At 37.6% G+C, this 21,537-nt stretch overlaps 1 protein-coding gene across 3 annotated transcripts in view; it reads right to left on the minus strand.

Annotated features, from left to right (window-relative positions):
- CMYA5 (cardiomyopathy associated 5) overlaps window positions 1–21,537 on the minus strand; it is a 113,303-nt gene that overhangs the window by 19,653 nt on the left and 72,113 nt on the right. For 2 of the 3 annotated variants that reach the window (XM_036914156.2, XM_057493995.1), the window contains 6 exons: window positions 21,169–21,402; window positions 19,542–19,564; window positions 15,029–15,147; window positions 8,251–8,400; window positions 5,586–5,732; window positions 2,664–2,811 (listed from right to left, as the gene is read on the minus strand). In XM_036914156.2, the coding sequence (XP_036770051.2) occupies window positions 2,664–2,811; window positions 5,586–5,732; window positions 8,251–8,400; window positions 15,029–15,147; window positions 19,542–19,564; window positions 21,169–21,402 (821 nt within the window). Of the gene's footprint in view, window positions 1–2,663; window positions 2,812–5,585; window positions 5,733–8,250; window positions 8,401–15,028; window positions 15,148–19,541; window positions 19,565–21,168; window positions 21,403–21,537 lie in introns of those variants that run through there. The other variant, XR_008994345.1, reaches the window with a different exon arrangement.

Here is a 21,537-nt window from a genome sequence, read left to right on the forward strand (position 1 = left end):
GAGGCCAAAAAAATTGTGCTTGCTTCAAGAAATTATCTTCCATCAGACTCAGCAAGGATCCAGAGCCTGGAGAGTTATCCCTGGACAGTGAATTGGACATACCACTCCACGTCCTGGCACTAAGGGGTCTTTTAGCACCTAATTGGAAAACAGCTCCATCTCTAACACAGCTCCAAACTATCAACAAGGCTCTGCATGTGGAATTTCCCCTCACTTGTAAACTTGCTGGACTGTATCCATTCAATAACAAAGGATCCTTGTGTTGTTCCATAACTGCTATAAACTTCTGCTTACCCAGCCTCCAGATGCTCTTCTTTAACAAAAAAATAAAAACGAACCCACTGGCAAAATCTCAAATAGAATAAACTAATGACAAACCTTATGTTTTAATAAGCTCAACTTTTGTCTTAATGAAATTGGTGGATGGTCATTTTTTTCCCTACCAATGGAACTGCCATTGGTTTCTTTGGCTTTGATAGGATATGTTTGGGACACATTCTTCATTTTTGATATCAGATGAACCTTTGTTTGTTTTGTTTTGTTTTGAGGGCCTTAGGATGGCCAGGGAATGAAAAACATTAATCAATGGGGTTTGAATTTACTTCATTCTCTCTTTAGACCTGTTTTTCATGTGGCAAGGGACATTAAGGACACACAATAATTCCCCGTTGTCAGGCTGTTGAGGTATAGTAACTCAGTCTGTAATCACACCGGTTTTAGAACTGGGGGAAAGAGTAAGACAGATCTGAGTTTGAATCCTGACTCCAAACTCTCACTCCATCATTTAATGCCTTGGCTACATGTAATCTCCCTGAATCTCATTTAATAGAGAGTATTACCTCCCTTCCAGGACTGTTGAGAGGGTTAAATGAGATTTAGCACAGTTTCTGGCATTTTGAAGGCCCTCAGCTGATGCCATTTCCCCTTCTGCTCTCTCTTTTCCTTCTCCCTGTAGCCACATTTGTAAGATGATATCACAGTCCCCTCAGTGAGATGGCTACTAGGTCTGTCTTTCCAGATTTCTGCTGATTTAAGAATCCAACTGTGCTGAGATTATTTATGCAAATGCCAGCTGGAGACTGATGCCATAATAAGGATGAGTCATTTCAGAGCCTAGACTAACAGCCTGATCTGCCTCAGAAGGAACTAGGTCTTCCTCACTGATGGTAGAGAATGGTGGTAGAGATGGCTGGGGACCCGGGCTCCAGATCCAGTGTTCTCATATAGAAAGGGTTCTTTGTAAAGAAGGTTCAGGACTCCCTTAAGTGACATTAAACAGGAGTTAGCAGCTTAGACTTGGAAATCTAACAAAACGGGGGTTGAATCCTTATTGGTACTCACTAGCTGAGTAGCCTCTCCAAGTGTCTATTTTCTCTGACTTCTTATGAATAAATAGGGTAACATGCATAAAGCATTTAGGACAGTGACTGGCACTTCATAAATACTCAATACAAGTCAGTTATAATCTCTCTGTTGTCTCTCTCTCTCTCTCCCCCCTTTCCCCTCTCCCTTCCTTTTCCCCATCCTGATCAGAACTCACCTCTCCTCTACCTGCTGATTATTGAAGTCTGCCTTCCAGCAGTTGGCACATTAGTAATGGAGATGTTTTCTTGTATATATACTATGTTCTCATTTCTGCTGAAATGCCTACATCCCATCCATACACACCCAACTCAACATTAATTCATTTTATTGATCATTATTTTGTGAAACCTATTTTCAGAAACTTGAAAGAAACTATAATTATTGCTCAGTTGTATGAAACCTCGCAGTATAACTAAATAAATAGTTGTTGATTGGTCATGAAGACAGCCAGGAGCTTAAATAATAGACTTTATAAAAAACTGTCTAATTTCATACCAGTATTTCTAAGTTCCATATCTTACCAAAATAGTTTATCCTGGTAAACTTAGTTTAAAAAAAAAGCCAGAAATGTCTCTATCAAAATATAAATATTAGAAATAATGATCTGAATATTAATTATGGAATGTGAAGTTGCCCTACTGCCATGGATTGGAGGTTAAGAAAACACCATCTCAGTAAATGAATTAACATTTATCAAATGCCCCCTGGATATACAGCCCTTTTTTGAAATGTTTTAGCTTCATAATTTTAGTGAGAGAGCTTCACATTTCTTTTTTTCTTGGAAAAATCTCCTTAGATTCTTCAGGCTCTTGGAGAGGCAGGGATGTCTCTGTGATAATATATATGTAATTACCTCCTTTGTATTACCAACATATCATGAAGACATTTAGATTTACATTATATACAAGCTCACAATTAGTTTACTGAGTCAGGTGGTATCTTTTCTGATATAACTACTAAAAAATACATAAAATATAGATAAATCCTGTCTAATGATTCAAGCTAAATAAACCTCATAAAATGTTCTCTTTTATTAAAATTTACATATATTTTTCTTACAGGGAGTTATTATGCTGTATTATAGCCTGTGTTTTATTACAAACTTGGAATTCATTGATGCATAGTGATGGAGTTGCAAATCAAGTCAACAACTTAATTCGCTCAGCAGGATTTTTGGAAGCTCTTCTCCCTCTGTGAGCAGAAGCTCAGAGGTTAGCTTAGGGCCTGGAGCTAGGTTCCTGGCACCCTGGGCTCTCCCTATGGAGAGGTGGGGTCTCTCTGTGGAGAGGGATCCTTACCTGAGACCCTCGCCCTCTGGAGAGTGCTGTCTGCAGTACTCCAGAGTATAGGTCTCAGGGCCCTCTGGGTTGGCAGGCCGCCATCGGATGGTGGCTGTGTTCCAACACACAGTACAGTCCTCAGCTCGGATCACAGGTGTGGAGGGTGCTGCCAAGAGAGAACCAAGTCAGCTGTGGAATAACAGATGCCAGCTCTGCTTCCCTGGTACACAGGAAAGAATGCTGCATCATGATTTTACTTGAATTTTTTATTAAAAAGTACATTTTTGGGGAGTCGAAAATTCAAAAGATATAAAAATTACATAGTGAAAAATACCAACAGTATTCTTCAACAAACTGGAACAAATTGTTTTAAAATTCATATGGAACCACAAAAGACCCTGAATAGCCAAAGCAATCCTGAGAAGGAAGAATAAAGCAAGGGGGATCTCGCTTTCCAACTTTAAGCTCTACTACAAAGCCACAGTAATCAAGACAATTTGGTACTGGCACAAGAACAGACCACAGACCAGTGGAACAGAATAGAGAGTCCAGATATTAACCCAAACATATATGGTCAATTAATATATGATAAAGTAGCCATGGACATACAATGGGGAAATGACACCCTCTTCAACAGCTGGTGTTGGCAAAACTGGACAGCTACATGTAAGAGAATGAAACTGGATCATTGTCTAACCCCATACACAAAAGTAAATTAGAAATGGATCAAAGACCTGAATGTAAGCCATGAAACCATAAAACTCTTAGAAAAAAACAGGCAAAAATCTCTTGGACATAAACATGAGTGACTTCTTCATGAATATATCTCCTCGGGAAAGTGAAACAAAAGCAAAATTGAACAAGTGGGACTACATCAAACTGAAAGCTTCTGTACAGCAAAGGACACCACCAATAGAACAAAAAGGTATCCTACAGTATGGGAGAATATATTCATAAATGACAGATCTGATAAAGGGTTGACATCCAAAATATATAAAGAGTTCATGCACTTCAACAAACAAAAAGCAAATAATCCAATTAAAAAATGGTCAGAGGAGCTGAACAGACAGTTCTCCAAAGAAGAAATTCAGATGGTCAACAGACACATGAAAAGATGCTCCACATCGCTAGTCATCAGAGAAACGCAAATTAAAACCACAATGAGATGTCACCTCACACTAGTCAGGATCGCCACCATCCAAAAGACAAACAACAACAAATGTTGGTGAGGTTGTAGAGAAAGGGGAACCCTCCTACACTGCTGGTGGGAATGTAAACTAGTTCAACCACTGTGGAAAGCAGTATGGAGATTCCTCAAAAAGCTCAAAATTGAAATGCCATTTGACCCAGGAATTCTACTCCTAGGAATTTACCCTAAGAACGCAGCAGCCCAGTTTGAAAAAGACAAATGCACCCCTATGTTTATCACAGCACTATTCACAGTAGCCAATAAATGGAAGCAACCTAAGTGTCCATTAGTAGATGAATGGATAAAGAAGATGTGCTACATATACACAATGGAATATTATTCAGCTATAAGAAGAAAACAAATCCTACCATTTGCAACAACATGGATGGAGCTAGGGGGTATTATGCTCAGTGAAATAAGCCAGGTGGAGAAAGACAAGTATCAAATGATTTCACTCATCTGTGGAGTATAAGAACAAAGGAAAAACTGAAGGAGCAAAACACCAGAAGATTCACAGAACCCAAGAATGGACTAACAGTTACCAAAGGGAAAAGGACTGAGGAGGAAGGGTGGGAAGAGAGGGGTAAGCGGGGGATAAAAGAAAGGGGGCATTTTAATTAGCATGTATAATGTGGGGGGGCACAGGGAAGGCTGTACAACACAGAGAAGACAAGTAGTGATTCTACAACATCTTAATGCTGATGGACAATGACTGCAATGAGGAATGTGGGGGGAACATGGTGATGGGGGGAGTCTAGTAAACATAATATTCCTAATGTAATTGTAGAGTAATGATAACCCCCCAAAAAATGTGAAAAAAATTACATAGTGAAAAATCTCCCACCCACCCCTGCTTTCCAAATGTTCAGTTTTCATCCATCTCAAGATAGCCTCTAATATTAACTTCCTATAAATCTGACCAGAGTTTCTTAATACATACACAAGCAAGTAAAAATAAAGATTCATGACCCCCATCCCTTTATACAAAAGTTAGCTATGATCTTGCTTTCAGTAGGTATTCAGTACATATTTGATCTAAAAGGCAAGAAAAAAGGATAAAACAGTGGAAAAGAAGTCATTTTTTCCCCCTGAGGTAGTTAAAATTACCTTCAAGAAAATGCACACTTGGCTTATGCCACACCTGCTTTAGCCTCCTTTGAAAAAGCTCCACCATGGGAATGCATTCCCAGGTGAATACCTTTGCTGAAAAACTCCTCGGCTCCTAGCACCCAAGCTTCTTGCCAGAGCAAACATGGCCACTACACACTAACCTTTCTAACCTCATGTTTTTCTTCTCCTTGTTCTGAGGTCGAAGAAATAATACCACAATTCATATAGTGTCCTGCACACTCCATATGTTTCTTACCTTGATGCTTCTGTTCACACGTCTTCTTCAAGTGGAATGTACTGTTTTAACACATTACTTCTTTAAAGGGCTTCATTCAGAAATCTGTTCTAAGAAGCCATTCCTGATCCTGTCCCTGCTCCAGGCTCTCTTAGATACCCCTCTAGACTGTTCTCATAATAATTTGTGCGTAACTGGATCATGGCCCTTAACCACAAACTTTTTATGATCTTCTGTTTTCTATCCCCAACACTTGACTACAAACTTCTTAAGAACAGAAACCCAATCTTATTCATCATTGTATACTCAGCATACAATAGGTGCTTAATAAATGCTTATTTATTGATCTTAATAGTCTTTGAAGAACTGAATATTACCTCTCAACACCCCCTTAACGTCTCCTTACCTGTTCTAAAAACTGCCCTTTCACTGGGCAGGCTACATCCGGTGAAGTTCACAGCCATCACCCATATTTGATAGCATCGGTCAGGTTCCAAATCTTCAAAAATACAGTAGCTTTCTTTCACTGTCAGTCTGTATTCTTCTACCAACTCTAGCATAAAACGTAATAATAAACTCTAAGGTGTATTGCAAAGTTAACTGAAGTTATAGTTGTTGGAAAAATTGGTTAACGACTTTTTTCAGTAGAAAACCAGACTGATAAACTTAGAGATATCATTATGTGATAGCTAGCACTTAGAATAACATAAGAAAGCAATAGCATGCTGAAAAGAGATATTTAGAATGGCACAGTATTACTTGTAAACACTTATCAGAATATAATAGCATATTAGTAAGATTCTGAGCTTCACACACCACAATTAAAGTAACTTATTTTAATAGCAAATATTAAAATTGCATAGAGTTTATGTTAGCTTAAATTTTGATTTCTTAAGAGAATTTTTAAGAAGCAATGCCAATATTTCAGGAGAGTATGTGATAAAATAAGAACAATCCCCATATTTTCTAAACTTATAATGTTATAAAGCATCCTTACAGATTAGTAAAATAATTTCAGTATGCTGTATGATTTTCAAAGTTTCAAATCCTGGTTTCTTCTCATGAATTCCAGAATTCTTTCAACTAGAGAGTTCCACAATTTATGAATACTTAAGTAACTTTAATAGGTCATAAACCATTCTAAGAAGCAATTAATTCAATCAAGACATTTCCTAAAATTTCTTAAGTTATTTTACTTCCAATATTTTAGTAGTAAACGTTACTTAAAACCATTCTAAATACCTGTCCCTTTGTGTCAATCTGATTATTCTTACTGAAATTTGCTCTCCTTAAAAAAAACTATTTTCTAAATTAGCCTATGGTAATTTCAGTTTATCTTCCTGTATTACTCTTGAATTACACATTTTCAAAGCTTTTGCAGTTAAGAAACCCAGATGTTTCCTTTTAAAGGAAATGTAGGAACTCTTCAACCTAGCACATTTCTTCAATTGCATCCCCTTGCCTCAATGAGCTATATCATCTGGATAGAAAGTTCGATTTAAAGAATGTCATAAGGACTGAAAAACATGTCCCCCACAGCCTAGAAATTGTGACTGTAGTTTCCAGAGGAATCATCCTTTAAGGCTAGGTCCTGATACACCAGCACTCCTTATAATGATGCACATAACATGTGATAGAGACCTTACACACAGCATGTTATCACAGGATAGAAAATCAGGTTAGCTCACTGGTATCAGCAGAGGTAAGGCATTGAATGAATAGACACAGGACAGGTAAGTGTTTAGGGGATAAAGATGTAACACAATTAAGAAAAGTATTCCAGGCAATAAATTGTTGTTAAGAGGAGTCTTGGTGAGCCATGAATTTCATGATATAGTTGGCTATAGAGGGAGAGGAGTGTGATGTAACAAAACAAACACAGAGACAAGCAAATAAAAACATAAGCTTTGGAGTCTGAAAGATCTGTGTGTGAATCCTGCCCCAGTCATGTACAAATTATTTGGCTTTGGGCAAATTACTTAACCTCAATCAGTTTTCTCATTTGCAAATGAGGATATTAGCACTTATCTTGTAATACTGTGACAGGTATATGGTAATTGATCCCCAGTAAAACAGGGGTCCTTACAGACAAACTTAGCCAACTTTACACTTTGCCTATGGTTGTTTTTTCTTTCTCTTTTTTCCTAATTTAAATAAGTGTCACATGACATCTCAAAAGACTTAAATATTGGTAACAGTGAAATATATTACAATTCATTCCTCATTACAAATTGGGCTCCTGAGTTTTGTAATAGCATGTCAATCCTGTCACATGTTTATCTGGTTTCTAAAATATATGGGTCTGTCTTCAACAGGCAATACTGAATGCCAGCACACCCAGCTCTGATTTATCAGGAAATCCAACCTCAAACTGACTGGTTTCCAGGTCTTATTAGAAGTCCTACTGAACAGAGAGATTTACAGAGGCTCAACTATAAGATATGTCTCACATTTACCCTACTAAGCACTTCCACTTCTATCTGCTCGTTTATTTGGGACAACGGAAGACTATACCATGTCTAGGCCCATGCCTTGAGAACTGTGAACCTGAATTAATCTTAATGGTCTATTTGTACCTTTTATCAAAGATGGATCTGAGAAAATGCCAACCATGTTACATCCTATGGTGCCTTTGCATTAAAATTATTGTGGAAGACACTGTCCTATATACAGTACATTTCTCCTCTACAAAGTGGCACACATTCCACTTGTCTTTTAGACTTGAATACTGTTTCAAACTTTGTTCTCCCTGAAATGCTGGCATGTTACCTCCTTTCTGAAAATGAGGAATACTTAATTGCTGCTGTTATCCTGAGAGCTCAAAGCCAAATCTGAATCTCAATTATGATATTCATGTTCACCATTATGATGGTATTTATGCATTTTAGTTTTCCTGATCCTGATTTCCAAATTTTGCTTATATGTTAGTTCATTATATATTTGTTGTTTTGTTGTCATTTTTATTAGTGGCTATACATGTTCTGTGGAGAGTCATAATATATATGTGTTTAAATACTTCACATTAAGATAGAAATGTACCCATGCATCTGTATTTGTATTAACGGTCCTACCATTGACTTCTTGGTCATCTTGTGGCTCCTCCATGCAGTAAACCTGGAATGAGTCAATGACATCTTCCTTGTTCATGCTCCAGTAAACTGCAATTGTTGTGCTGGTGGCAGAATTTGGTTCCTGAGGCTCTAATTTCGGAGGCTGTGGAACTGAAATATAAGCAAGATTTATTATAACTAATGCTGTTTTTATTGATTCTTTTTATTTTTGCAAAAGTCACTTATGCTTGTTGAAAAAAATTCAAACAATTCAGAAATACACGGAGTAAAAGGAGGGCTCACTTGTTCTCAACACCCAGCAGCCCCAAAGATACTCATTAGAGGCAAGCACTGTCACAGTTGAGTGTGTATCCCTCCAAAATGTTTTGAATGCATTTGTATATGTGCACATGTAATAAACAAAAATGGACCCAAAATGGGATCTTCTGTAGTTCTTTACTGAGAGTAATAAACTTATAAAGGTTAGAGGATGCATCAAATGATTTGGTTTTCCTACAAAACAAACACTTGAGTTGCTTTGTTAGATAACCAGTGTTGTGTCCTCCTACATAAATGAAACCCTTTTTAGATATAGCTGCTATATCATCAAAACTGAGACTTGCATGAATAAAATATCAAACACACTTTCTGAATCTATCCCATTTCCTCTGTCCAACATGACTATACCTACAAAATTTTAAAGAGATTAAACCAAATGCAAGAATTATATAGGTGAAAAAGTACCCTATTAACTGATTCAAATATGTCTAGTATAACTCTATTCTGAATTTTAAAGACAACATTCTCAAGTGTTTTACTACAGATTTTAAAAGTTTATAATTATACATATTGAACATTAATGATATATACACCACCATAAATCAAGCTCCTAGGCTAATTCTCCTCCAAAATTTTTGAGATAAAAAAAGCATTGAACATATTTTACAAATTAGAGGAAAAGGTTATTCCCATAGTTGGAAAGATGTCATGATTTTAAATTAATCTTTGTGGTTATTTCTTCGAGTCAACAATTTCCTGAGGGAGAAGCTTACTGAGATAACATGGGCCAAATTTTATGAGATTACTTTATTAAAAGTCAACACTGAAAGAAAAGAATACAAAGGTTAAGACATAATACTCATTCTCCTTAAAGTTTTCCAAAAAACAGAAGAGGAAGGAATACTTCCAAACTCATTCTATGAAGCCAGCATCACTCTAATACCAAAACCAGGCAAAGACACCACAAAAAAGGGAAACTACAGACCAATATCCATAATGAACATAGATGCAAAAATACTCAACAAAATATTAGCAAACCGAATTCAAAAATGCATCAAGAGGATCATAAACCATGATCAAGTGGGCTTCATCCAAGGGATGCAAGGATGGTACAACATTTGAAAATCCATCAACATCATCCACCACATCAACAAAAAGAAGGACAAAAATCACACGATCATTTCCATAGATGCTGAAAAAGCATTTGACAAAATTCAACATCTATTCATAATAAAAACTCTCAACAAAATGGGTATAGAGGGCAAGTACTTCGACATAATAAAGGCTATATATGACAAACCCACAGCCAACATCATACTTACCAGTGAGAAGCTGAAAGCTCTTCCTCTAAGATCAGAAACAAGACAAGGATGCCCACTCTCCTTGCTTTTATTCAACAAGTACTGGAGGTCGTAGCCATGGCAATAAGACAACACAAAGAAATAAAAGGCATCCAGATTGGCAAGGAAGAAGCCAAACTGTCACTGCTTGTAGATGACATGATATTGTACATAAAATACCCTAAAGAATCCACTCCAAAACTACTAGAACTAATATCTGAGTTTAGCAAAGTTGCAGGATACAAAATTAATACACAGAAATCTGTTGCATTCCTATACACTAATGATGAATTATCAGAAAGAGAAATCAGGAAAACAATTCCATTTACAATTGCATCAAAAAGAATAAAATACCTAGGAATAAACCTAACCAAGGAAGTAAAAGACCTATACTCTGAAAACTAAAAGACATTCTTAAGATAAATTAAAGAGGACACTAACAAATGGAAATTCATCCTATGCTCTTGGGTGGGAAGAATTAATATTGTCAAAATGGCCATCCTGCCTAAAGCAATCTACAGATTTAATGCAATCCCTATCAAATTACCAACAGCATTCTTCAATGAACTGGAACAAATAGTTCTAGAATTCATATGGAACCACAAAGGACCCTGAATAGCCAAAGCAATCCTGAGAAGGAAGAATAAAGCAGGGGGGATCTTGCTTCCCAACTTCAAGCTCTACTACAAAGCCACAGTAATGAAGACAATTTGGTACTGACACAAGAACAGACTCACAGACCAGTGGAACAGAATAGAGAATCCAGATATTAACCCAAGCATATGTGATCAATTAATGTACGATAAAGGAGCCATAGATATACAGTGGGGAAATGACAGCCTCTTCAACAGCTGGTGTTGGCAAAACTGGACAGCTACATGTAAGAGAATGAAACTGGATTACTGTCTAACCCCATACACTAAAGTAAACTCAAAATGGATCAAAGACCTGAATGTAAGTCATGACACCATAAAACTCTTAGAAGAAAACATAGGCAAAACTCTCTTGAATATAAACATGAGCAACTTCTTCATGAACATATCTCCATGGGCAAGGGAAACAAAAGCAAAAATGAAAAAGTCAGACTATATCAAACTAAAAAGCTTCTGTACAGCAAAGGACACCATCAACAGAACAAAAAGGCATCCTACAGTATGGGAGAATATATTCATAAATGACATCTTCAATAAGGGGTTGACATCCAAAATATATAAAGAGCTCACATACCTCAACAAACAAAAAGCAAATAATCCAATTAAAAAATGTGCAGAGGATCTGAATAGACACTTCTCCAAAGAAGAAATTCAGATGGCCAACAGGCACATGAAAAGATGCTCCACATCGCTAATCATCAGAGAAATGCAAATTAAAACCACAATGAGATATCACCTCACACCAGTAAGGATGGCCACCATCCAAAAGACAAGGAACAACAAATGCTGGCGAGGATGTGGAACCCTCCTACACTGACGGTGGGAATGTAAATTAGTTCAACCATTGTGGAAAGCAGTATAGAGGTTCCTCAGAAAGCTCAAAATAGAAATACCATTTGACCCAGGAATTCCACTCCTAGGAATGTACCCTAAGAATGCAGGAGCCCAGTTTGAAAAAGACAAATGCACCCCTATGTTTATTGCAGCACTATTTACAATAGCCAAGAAATGGAAGCAACCTAAGTGTCCATCAGTAGATGAATGGATAAAGAAGATGTGGTACATATACACAATAGAATATTATTCAGCCAAAAGAAGAAAACAAATTCTACCATTTGCAACAACATGGATGGAGCTGGAGGGTATTATGCTCAGTGAAATAAGCCAGGCGGAGAAAGACAAGTACCAAATGATTTCACTCATCTGTGGAGTATAAGAACAAAGAAAAAACTGAAGGAACAAAACAGCAGCAGACTCACAGAACCCAAGAATGGACTAACAGTTACCAAAGGGAAAGGGAGTAGGGAGGATGGGTGGGAAGGAAGGGAGAAGGGGAATAAGGGGCATTACGATTAGCACACATAATGTAGGCGGGGGGCACAGGGAAGGCAGTATGGCACAGAGAAGACAAGTAGTGACTCTATAGCATCTTACTATGCTGATGGACAGTGAGGATAATGTGATATGTGGTGGGGACTTGATAATGGGGGAAATCTAGTAATCACAATGTTGCTCATGTAACTGTAGATTAATGATACCAAAAGAAAAAAAAGAATACAAAGGTTAGATCAACAAGAAAGTAAAAAAAAAAAAATGGGTCTAAAGAATAAACAAAAAGAAATAAATTGAACAGATACAATAACGAGGTAAAGAGCTGAGTAACTACACAGTTATGACAAATAAAAAGCAGGGTGGTCAAGTTCATGGGCTTTAGAGAAGAGAGGTTGACCAGAATCCCCACTAACTAGCTGTGCTATCTTAGCCTCAGTTTTCCCACCTTTACAATATGAAAACAATAATAATACCATTTCCTCCCAGAGTTGTTGTAAGAAGCAAGATAATGTATACTAAGTGCTTAGTAGTGTTTGACACATAACCCGTGGTAACATTCAGGGGACAAACTGGCCTTGGCAGAAGCACATAAAATGGAGAGAAGGGGACAGGATGCCCCTGAAGATGGGAGTTGAACTAGGGATCCATCACCTAGTAAATCACAGAGAGACTACAGAGGTAAGACATGCTGAGCAGGCTGCTACTAAGGCAGGAAGTCTGCCTGTCAGAGTACCTCTTCAAGGACTGATGATTCAGAGACCCTTATACTATATTTGACTTTTCTATTTGTTTTCCTATTAGGAAATCAGTGTCACATTACAATGGAGTCCATCCAGATAAATATAGTTCGGTAAATTTTCACGTTGCCCAGGTTAATGGAAAACCAAAGCACGGTGCTTCAACTATTAGTTATCTCTGAAACAGTGTTGGAGAATTCCTTGAGGCATGAGCAATGAAAACCTCCCTTTTTTCCTATAAATTATACACTGAGCTATATCTGCTTTCTAAAAATGGTAACATCTTTTCAAAAATATCTCTCCTCAGGTAGCTTGACAAACTTGAAAACTAGTAACTGACCCCAAAAAATCAATACGTTTTAAGGAAGAAGTACTTGCAGGGAATTAAGCAAGCCATGCAGGCTAGGAATAATTTTGCACCTCATGTGTTCCTTTCCCAAAAAACATAAAAGTTCAAACTTCTCTCAAAAACAAGAAACTTTTTAACTTTTCAAAGTATTCTAAAATTAAAAATGGAATAAGAATATTCCATATATGTAAACTGATAAAAATGGTTGGATTTACAATTCCTATGTGGCAGAAGAACATCAGAGAGCCAGTCTGTGTATGTTAACTCTGTTTACACTGCCGTAGTAATACACGTGAATAAGAGTAAGACAAAAAATACAAAATGGGATTTGAAGGGTGTTTTGCCAGAGGCTAAGGAATTGGACAGAGGTATCACCCCATGGATTCCCTCTGCCTGATGAGTGTGCCCACGAAGAGCTGTTACATTTGGGAAGCTAAGTGTTAGATTAACTTGAACTTCAGGATGTGGGCAGATACACATTCCCACTCAACCTAGCTTTCAAAAAAATACCCCTGAGAGCAGCAGTGTACAGTAGCCAAAGGCAGAAGAACCCAAGTATACATCGAGGTTGAATGGGTAAGCAAAATGTGGCATAGATGTACAACAGAATATCATTCAGCCTTAAAAAGGAAGGACATTCTGACACGTTACAACATGGATGAACCTTGAGGGTGTTATGCTAAGTAAAATAAGCCAGTCACAAAAAGATTAATACTGTATGACTCCACTTACACAAGGTACCTAGAGCAGTTAAATTCCTAGAGACAGGAAATGGGATGGAGGTTGCCAGGGGCTGTGGTGTGGGAGGAATGGAAAGCTAAGATTTAATAGGTAACAGAGTTTCAGTTTTGCAAGATGAAAAGAATTCTGGAGATGGATAGTGGTGATGGTTGTACAGTGGTGGGAATATACTTGGTACACTTCAAAGTGGTTAAGATGGTAAATTTTCTGTTATATCTATTTACCGCAATTAAAAATAGAGTCCCTGAGGGCCAGAGTCAAGGGAGCCTTGGATGTTAGTAATCTATGAACACCCCTCCTTTCATAGCATCGCACCCCACCTCATTGGCGTAAAGCAGTGGTTCAAGTGCAGAAACTGAGAACCATAGCATATAATGAATCCCTTAAAAGCAAAAGATCTATTCTGTTAATCAGAGTTTTTTAGTTTGCAATCACTACTCTATTTAAATGCCTCTTAAAGACATTACAAGAAAACACCCTTTTTGTTTTGAGACATTTCTACAGGAAATCCATTAGGATAAATGACTGAATTTTTCACTTGATAAAGGGTTGGTGGGTGTTTTTTGTGGGTGGGGTGGGGAGGGTGTTAGAGACACAGTTGCCTTTTGCTAGTTACTAAGTAAAACTCTTCCTTTGAGATTGAGGAATGAAAGGAATTGTCTATGTAAAAACAGCAGCTGTCTTTAAGGTGGTTTTGAAAGAACGCAGCATGTTTTAAGGGGGATTTCTGGGTACACTTTACAGTAAGTAAAACTTGGTGACTTCACTGAAACACAGCAGCTTTGAGAAATCTAAGTAAGTTTCATTGTCTTGTTGTTTAAATAGCGCATTAAAAATTATTTTGAAGAGCCGGCAAGATGCTTCTGACAGCTGAGTGGCAGGCTCCTGGCTACAGGGCATGAGGCAGAGCTATTAGTTGTCTAAACTAATCTGTTTAGCTTGAGAGAAGAACTCAATTGAAGAGGGGAAAACCACTTGTCAGGAAAAAGCCGTTCAACAAATACGAAAATATTTTATTTATTTTTCCTTTTGTACCTGGATACTGGCATGAGGCAAAGAATCTCTAGAAGAGAGGAAGAGAAATCCTATTCTATAAAGAAAAAAAAAAAGAGGAGATTCTTTAGTTCCATTGTTACTTCCTTCCACGTCCTCAGAATCCCAGGACAGTCACAAAGGTTCAAATGAAAATGCAGTTTTATAATGGAAATGGTATGCTAGTCTCACGCTTTGTTTCAGCACCCAGCTTTAAATGTCTACAACTAAGGTTTTTCTTTCTCCAGTTATGTTTCCTTACATTCAAAAGCTTTACAAAACAAACAAGGGAAAACTGCCAAATTTCATCAACATAATTTATGTTAGAATTCCTACCAGCCACTTGTTTTAACATCCGGTCACTTCTTGCTGAGCTGTCATCATAATGTTCAAAAAGTGAAAATGCAGCAGGCATTTTCTCTAAAGAAGCAGTACTCTCCATTGCAGAAAGCAACCTATCAGGAGAAAATGTTTTTATATGTCAAGAAATCATTAACATACAGAATGAAAGCTTAAAACCATTGTTCAAAATAAAGTTGTTGTTGGTTTTGTGAGGCACTGTATCTAAAAAGGATATACACTGTTTTGAAGTCTAGAAATAAATATTTATCCTTAGGATTCTTTGGTGTAACTGCTTATATTAGAAATTCCATTCCCATATCTTTAAACCTGAATAGAGTCCATCAGATTATACAGTCTTAATTTTGCATTTATAAAGTTATTCCTAAAAATTACTATATTTTAATGACACTTTTGCTTATTTCCTAAAGAGTATAAAGGTTCAGAATCTGTCTGGAAATTCATACACTCTATGACGGCCTGGCCATTCTCAGTCTTCACTATTATGCTTCTAGTCATTTAATCTTTCAAAAAATATGTTCACCTATTATGTACCAGGCACTGTTCTGAAAACTGGGGATATAGCAGTGAAGAAGGATAAAGCCTATACATTCTTAAAAGACCATCAAGCCAGGTTGTAAAATATTAAAGCCAGCTTTAATATACTCAGACATTCTTAAAAGGATTGCCAACAAATACTAAATCTAACCACTTGAATCCAGGTGAAATCTGGGCTTTTAAAAAAAACAGGTTGATTTCAAAGAGGGAAATTGGCAAGGAGAGGTTGTCAAAGCATTTATCTTCAGCTTGAGGGTCCTAGAACTTGGTTAGTTCTCTGCCCACCTTGCTCACAGGGCACTGAATCATCCTCCAGCAGCAAGCCAGCCTCGAGGAACTCCATAAGCTACATTATCATGGACTTTTCGGTTTGGGCACCTCTAGGCCCTTGCACTTGCTGTTGGAACTTCCTTTTCCTCAGAACTTGTACAACTTCTTCCTCACTTAATTTAGGTGTCTGTTCAGCTGTCAGCACCTCAGAATTTTATTGTTGTTAACAACCATTTGATCAATAAATATGAGAGATGCCCTCACACACACACAAAAAAAGTACACACTTCCTGAGTGTACACACGGCCCTGAGTACGCTGACAGCACCTGTCCTTTCATCCCTTACTCTGCTGTGTTTTACTTCCTCAAACCCACCATCACCCATTTGTTTTATCTTTCTACTTCACCAGGACATAATATACATGCAGGAAATCACTTTGTTTTGTTCACCACTGTCTTGTAATGTGTTGCTTGGCACATAGTAGGCATTTAATAAATATATTTGAATAAATAGAGGACAAAGTTTCACTTGGGTGAGAATATCAGGATTATCAGGATTTCAGGTCTGGTCAATTTTTTATCAGTGTAAGGGAAAACGATAATAAAATACAACTGAAATACTTAAACATTTTCCACTATGCTTACTGGTGTTAGAAATAATAAAATTCACTATCATCTGATTTAGGGGAGAAGGTTTCAGTAGGGGCTTCAAAGAAAAGGTGACGGTGGGGCTGAGTCTTAAAGAATGAGTAGGAGTTTCCTGGGCAGACAAGGGAGTAAGGGTGTTGTGGATAGAAAAGCATGAATAAAGGCCTGGAGTTGTAAAAACATATGGCACATTCAAGGGTCAGAGGGGCCATGGGCTACCCTGAGAACTGGGAAATGGATTTCGTCATCTGTCGAGATGAAATCGAAAGGTGGGTTTATGACTTGACCGTGAAGAGCCTTTCATAGCCACAGAGAGTTTCCATTTTATCTTTTGAGGCAGGGAGAGCCACAGAAGTTGTTCTCACAAAGGAAGTTTAGAAGAATACCCTAGAACAAGTCTGAGGAAGGATCAGAGCAAGCAGACTAGAAAAGGAGTAAGGTCGGTCAGGAAGACCCCACAGGCTTGAGGTTAGGGAGACAGCAGGAGCCTAAATTAAGGCTTTGGGATGCTGACTGGAAATGATGGACTCCAGATGAACAAACAGTGATAACCAGTGCATATACTAAACCCACTCAGTCCCCACAGATTCACTGACTGAATGGGAGAATTTTTGTAGCACAAAAGCTCTGCTTGTAGACACCACAAGTTAAATGTTTTAGTTCTTCCTTTTGCATTGACCTGTTCAATTTTAACATCAGCATATGAAAGGATAAGTGGGCATCTTTTTCTGAGCAGGTCCTACAATTACTGTGATTCTCTTCCTTTTTCATTATTATAACAGAAAAGAGCAAAATAGAGGGAAAAAAATGTATCCTCTTAACAGAACAGCATTTTCTAAGCAAATAAAGGCATGGTGTTTTTCAAAATATGCAAATTTTTAGTCTAAATATGCTTGACAGCATTCCTTAATTTAAGTATTTTCAGTGCCAAGAAAAATCATTTAATATACAAGCACTGCCTTTAGAGATAATATGAAGGGAGGAAGGAGAAGCAGCAAGGTGAAAAAAAAACCTAGATAATTAGCACTTCTCATAGAAAGGAACACCAAATACGTTGAGACATGGAGGCAGAGTTGTCTTGAGGACATGAAGTCTTCTTTTTAGAGAAGCAATCAAGCTTCATCATGTGTGCACACACATGCATGTTTACCAGAGCTTTCTTTAATTGCTTATATTTCTTCATCAAATCCCAAATTCTGTTGTCTTTTTTCCTTACAGGAAAATAATGGTTATCCCAAAGGTACTCTCCTTTAGGAGACATGCAGCATTAGCAAAGATTAATTCCTTACCAATTGGAAACTGAAACCAAATCAATTAAATGACACAGGTGAACAAGTTCAAGCATGAAACCAAAGAAATGGTATTTGGAATAAAATGGATGTCAATTCATATTAGCAAGCTAATGTTCCAAAGTTAAGTAAAAAAGGAACTAAAGCATTTTTTAAGGTAAAAGCATTTGCAAATACTCATTCACCAAATTTTCCTGCCAGTAAGTATCTTCAATGTGTGGATGAAATATAAATGGGCAGATACTCATCTACACTGTCCAATGTATATGGAAGAGCACTATAAATCCATACTTTTTAAATAAAAATAAATATTGATAGTATTTAGAAGAAACACATAAAATTTTAAATATATAGGAAACTGGAGCAAAGCCTGGGTATCAGTTCCCAGGCCTGCCTGGTGTGCTTCAGACTCCAGTGTGAGAATTGGTAAGCGTGCAGATGCCTTGTCCCACCCTGAATTCTCATGTAGTGGATCTGGGGTGGTGCTCTAGAAGCTTTGGTTTAACAAACTGCACAGGTAATTCAGGCATGGCCAGTATGGAGAACCACTGGGCCAGAGGACAGATCGTATAAACTAGTGGTTCTCAAGACTGGTTGTGTATTAAAATCATCTAGGAAGCTTTAAAAATGCCCAGGCCACCCTCCAGACCATTTAAGACAAAATCTCAAGAGGTAAGAGTTAGGCATCACCATTTTTTAAAGCTCCCTAGGTAATTCTATTTATAGCAGAGCCACTGTAATAAAACCCTTATTGATTAATGCCAATATTAATACACAAATTATTTCTTTAAAACATACTGGCAAAATTGTGTTGAATAGACTCTTAAAAAGGTAAACAGGATTCATCTGTGCAACTTTCATCATCTAAAAAAGTCAGGTTTCTAATCCAAACTCAGTTTTCTATAATACATCACAAATAAAAATTCCTGGTTTTACTTTATGCTGTTTCACTATTTGGCACTGAAGTAAATTGAGGATAATATTTATGATTTTAGAAATTACATTAAATGGGGTAAAACTGATAGAAACATTAGATTCAACCAGAAAGACCTCAGGTCTGGCTCTGAGGCAAAAGGGAAAATGTGTCAGATCAGTTTGAGCATTTCAACATTAAATGTTCCAAAAAATAAATGTAGACCTGATGTAGTATGTTTTTATAAACATTTCCTGGTTTCTTATGGAGTGTTTTGCCTTTTAAAAGAATGAAGAGTTTCTCTTAGATTAAGTGTTAAAAATAACAACAAAACCAAAACAAAAATCAAAAGAGGACGATTCATTTAGGTTAGTTTAGCAGAAAGAGAAGATAAAAGCATGCTTGTCTTTTGAACAGAAAATGAGAGAACATTCCATTAAGATTATGTAAGTCATAAAATTACTCAAAGCAGATATGAATGACTTTTTCAGATATTCATATTTAAACAATAAGTCTAAGTATCTACAAAATGTTCTGTATGCAGTGACATGAAAGATGGTCTAGATTAGGTTGAAAATCCAGAATACATCTCAAGGAAGCAGTTAAAAATCTGGATTATGATAATTGTTATTTAACTAAAGCACATGCAATTTTCTTTCAGAGCTGTCATTTAGCTTTTAAAAGCACTGTGTTTAAAAGTGAAAATCCAATAGCTCACTAAATGTACTTTTTAACTGGCAGCTCATTTAACATAAAGCATCAAAATATAAAAAATAAAGCACACAGTCATGCTATTCTCAGCCACCACTACATTGTGCCATGTTTTATATACCTTTCATTGATTTCCTCAAATGACTTATGGGGCAATGAGACAGAGAGAGAGAGAGAGAGAGAGAGAGAGAAACTAATTAACAACAAAAAGAAAAACCAACCTTGAGTGTTAAGATTATGCATGTTCTAAAATCATTACTCCTCAGTATCCCCTGCGTGGGTGGGTGGCTCCAGCCTGGGCAGCAAGGGAATTACTGCTCAGAAGTGGGGTAGGGGAGTTGGGCAGGGATGGAGGGGGCTTTGGCTTCCATTTCGGCTCTACTGTCTATGATCAGCAAGGCCAGCACTGAGCGGCCTTCTCATTGCTTCTCTCTCAATCCTGCTTCTCTCTATTCATTAATAAATGGCTTAGCTTCCAAAAGAGAATTCTCCAAAGCAAGAAAAATGACTTAAATTTGTTCAGTGTGGGCAAAACATGTAATCAGTAGTTATCTCTGGGTGATTCCTTCTCTGTGTTTTTCTGTATTTTCCAAAGTTTCTAAAATGGCCATATACTACTTTCATAAACAGAAAAAAATGCTTTCTTTTTCACAATTTATTCTTCTAGAGAGAAGAAAATATTCTTAAACAAAGCTAAGTTTCTTAAGGAACACAAAGCATTTTATTAATGTTATACTTCATAAGAGGTACCTAATTTGAAAATATTAAATTTTTGCCTGAATTAAATATAAAGCAACTGAGTGATTTTGTTCTCCTTTAAGGATGCCATATCCACCTCCCCCAAATTTGCCCTGCCTGGGGGAGTCACCAGAGGCAAATCAAAAGCCTAACATTGGCCCATTTCGCCTTGTCCTGTCTCCAGACTTTACTAGAGGGCTGAGAGGACTGGGAAGCTTTGAAAGGGAGGTCCCCACTTATTGTAAAATGGTGCCTTCCTCCCATTTAACAATTAAGTTTGGGACTGGCCTCAGGGAAAACATCTCCTTTACTTCCTGTTAATCCTGGCTCCAGGGGGAAGGAATATTTTTCTGAATATTCTAAGGAATAAGGGGAGCAAAGAGTAGCCTCTGTAGTGCAGTTTGAGGAGCATCCAAAGGCCCACAAGGTACTTGTTAAATGAAGGAATCCGGTCCTCACAAAGACACTTGTGAACAGGAGCATGTTTTCAGAGAGTGGTATCACATTACGCCAGCCTTTTGCCTACTGAATGTGCACTGAAACGCTGCTCCCGGCCATTTGGTAAGGCTCAGAGGGAATGGTCCCTAGGAGACATCCCTCCAGATGAGGGAGCGGGGTGGGGAGGCCTGGCTCAGGCGCCAGCAGGGGGATGTTGGCCACTGAAAGATCAGGCGGGCACCCAGAGGGAAAGCATGGATAAATACGGTTTCCAGGCTGCGTTCCCACTCTCTCCTAGAAGGTGATCAATCCATCATGACAGATTGGACAGATTATGCTGTGGTCTAACTTCCATGTGTCCTTCAGCTGGATCTGGGTGTTAAGGGTTTAAGGATTTGCTGGGTCTTTTCCCTAGGCACCAGGTATGCCCTAATAATTTTTAAATGTCAGAATTATATAAACCCCACAGAGAGATAAAATGATCTTAGGGAATATTGAAAGATGGATTTGAAGAAGCAGATTTGGGTCAGAGTGAGTGCAAGGTATTTGGGCCTGTTTTAATTGGTACTTACAGTCAGGAACACAGTCTCATCAAGCTCCTCTGCTTCCCTGACGATGGTCTCCAGGGTGTCCTTGGCGGTGTCCATGCTCTGCAGAAAGTGGACCATCTGATCATGCAGGAACTCCATCTTCTTTTTCTTCACTTCCTCAAAGCTCTGGGCTTTCTCATCATACTGTGCTAAAACCTTCTTTATCATTTCCTCATTCTGTTCTTCTAGTCTTTTCTTGTTTTTACTACAGTTTTCCTAAAAACAAAACAGTCAAACAATCAAAAACACTTCAGAATGAAAGAAGAAGTGCATGGGTTTTGTTTGTTGGTTGGTTTTTGTTTGGTGTGTTTGTTTCAAAGAGAAATAAACACTAGCCTTTTAAAGAACTGA

This window comes from Manis pentadactyla, chromosome 2 (assembly GCF_030020395.1).
Source record: "Manis pentadactyla isolate mManPen7 chromosome 2, mManPen7.hap1, whole genome shotgun sequence".
Taxonomy (NCBI): Eukaryota; Metazoa; Chordata; class Mammalia; order Pholidota; family Manidae; genus Manis; species Manis pentadactyla.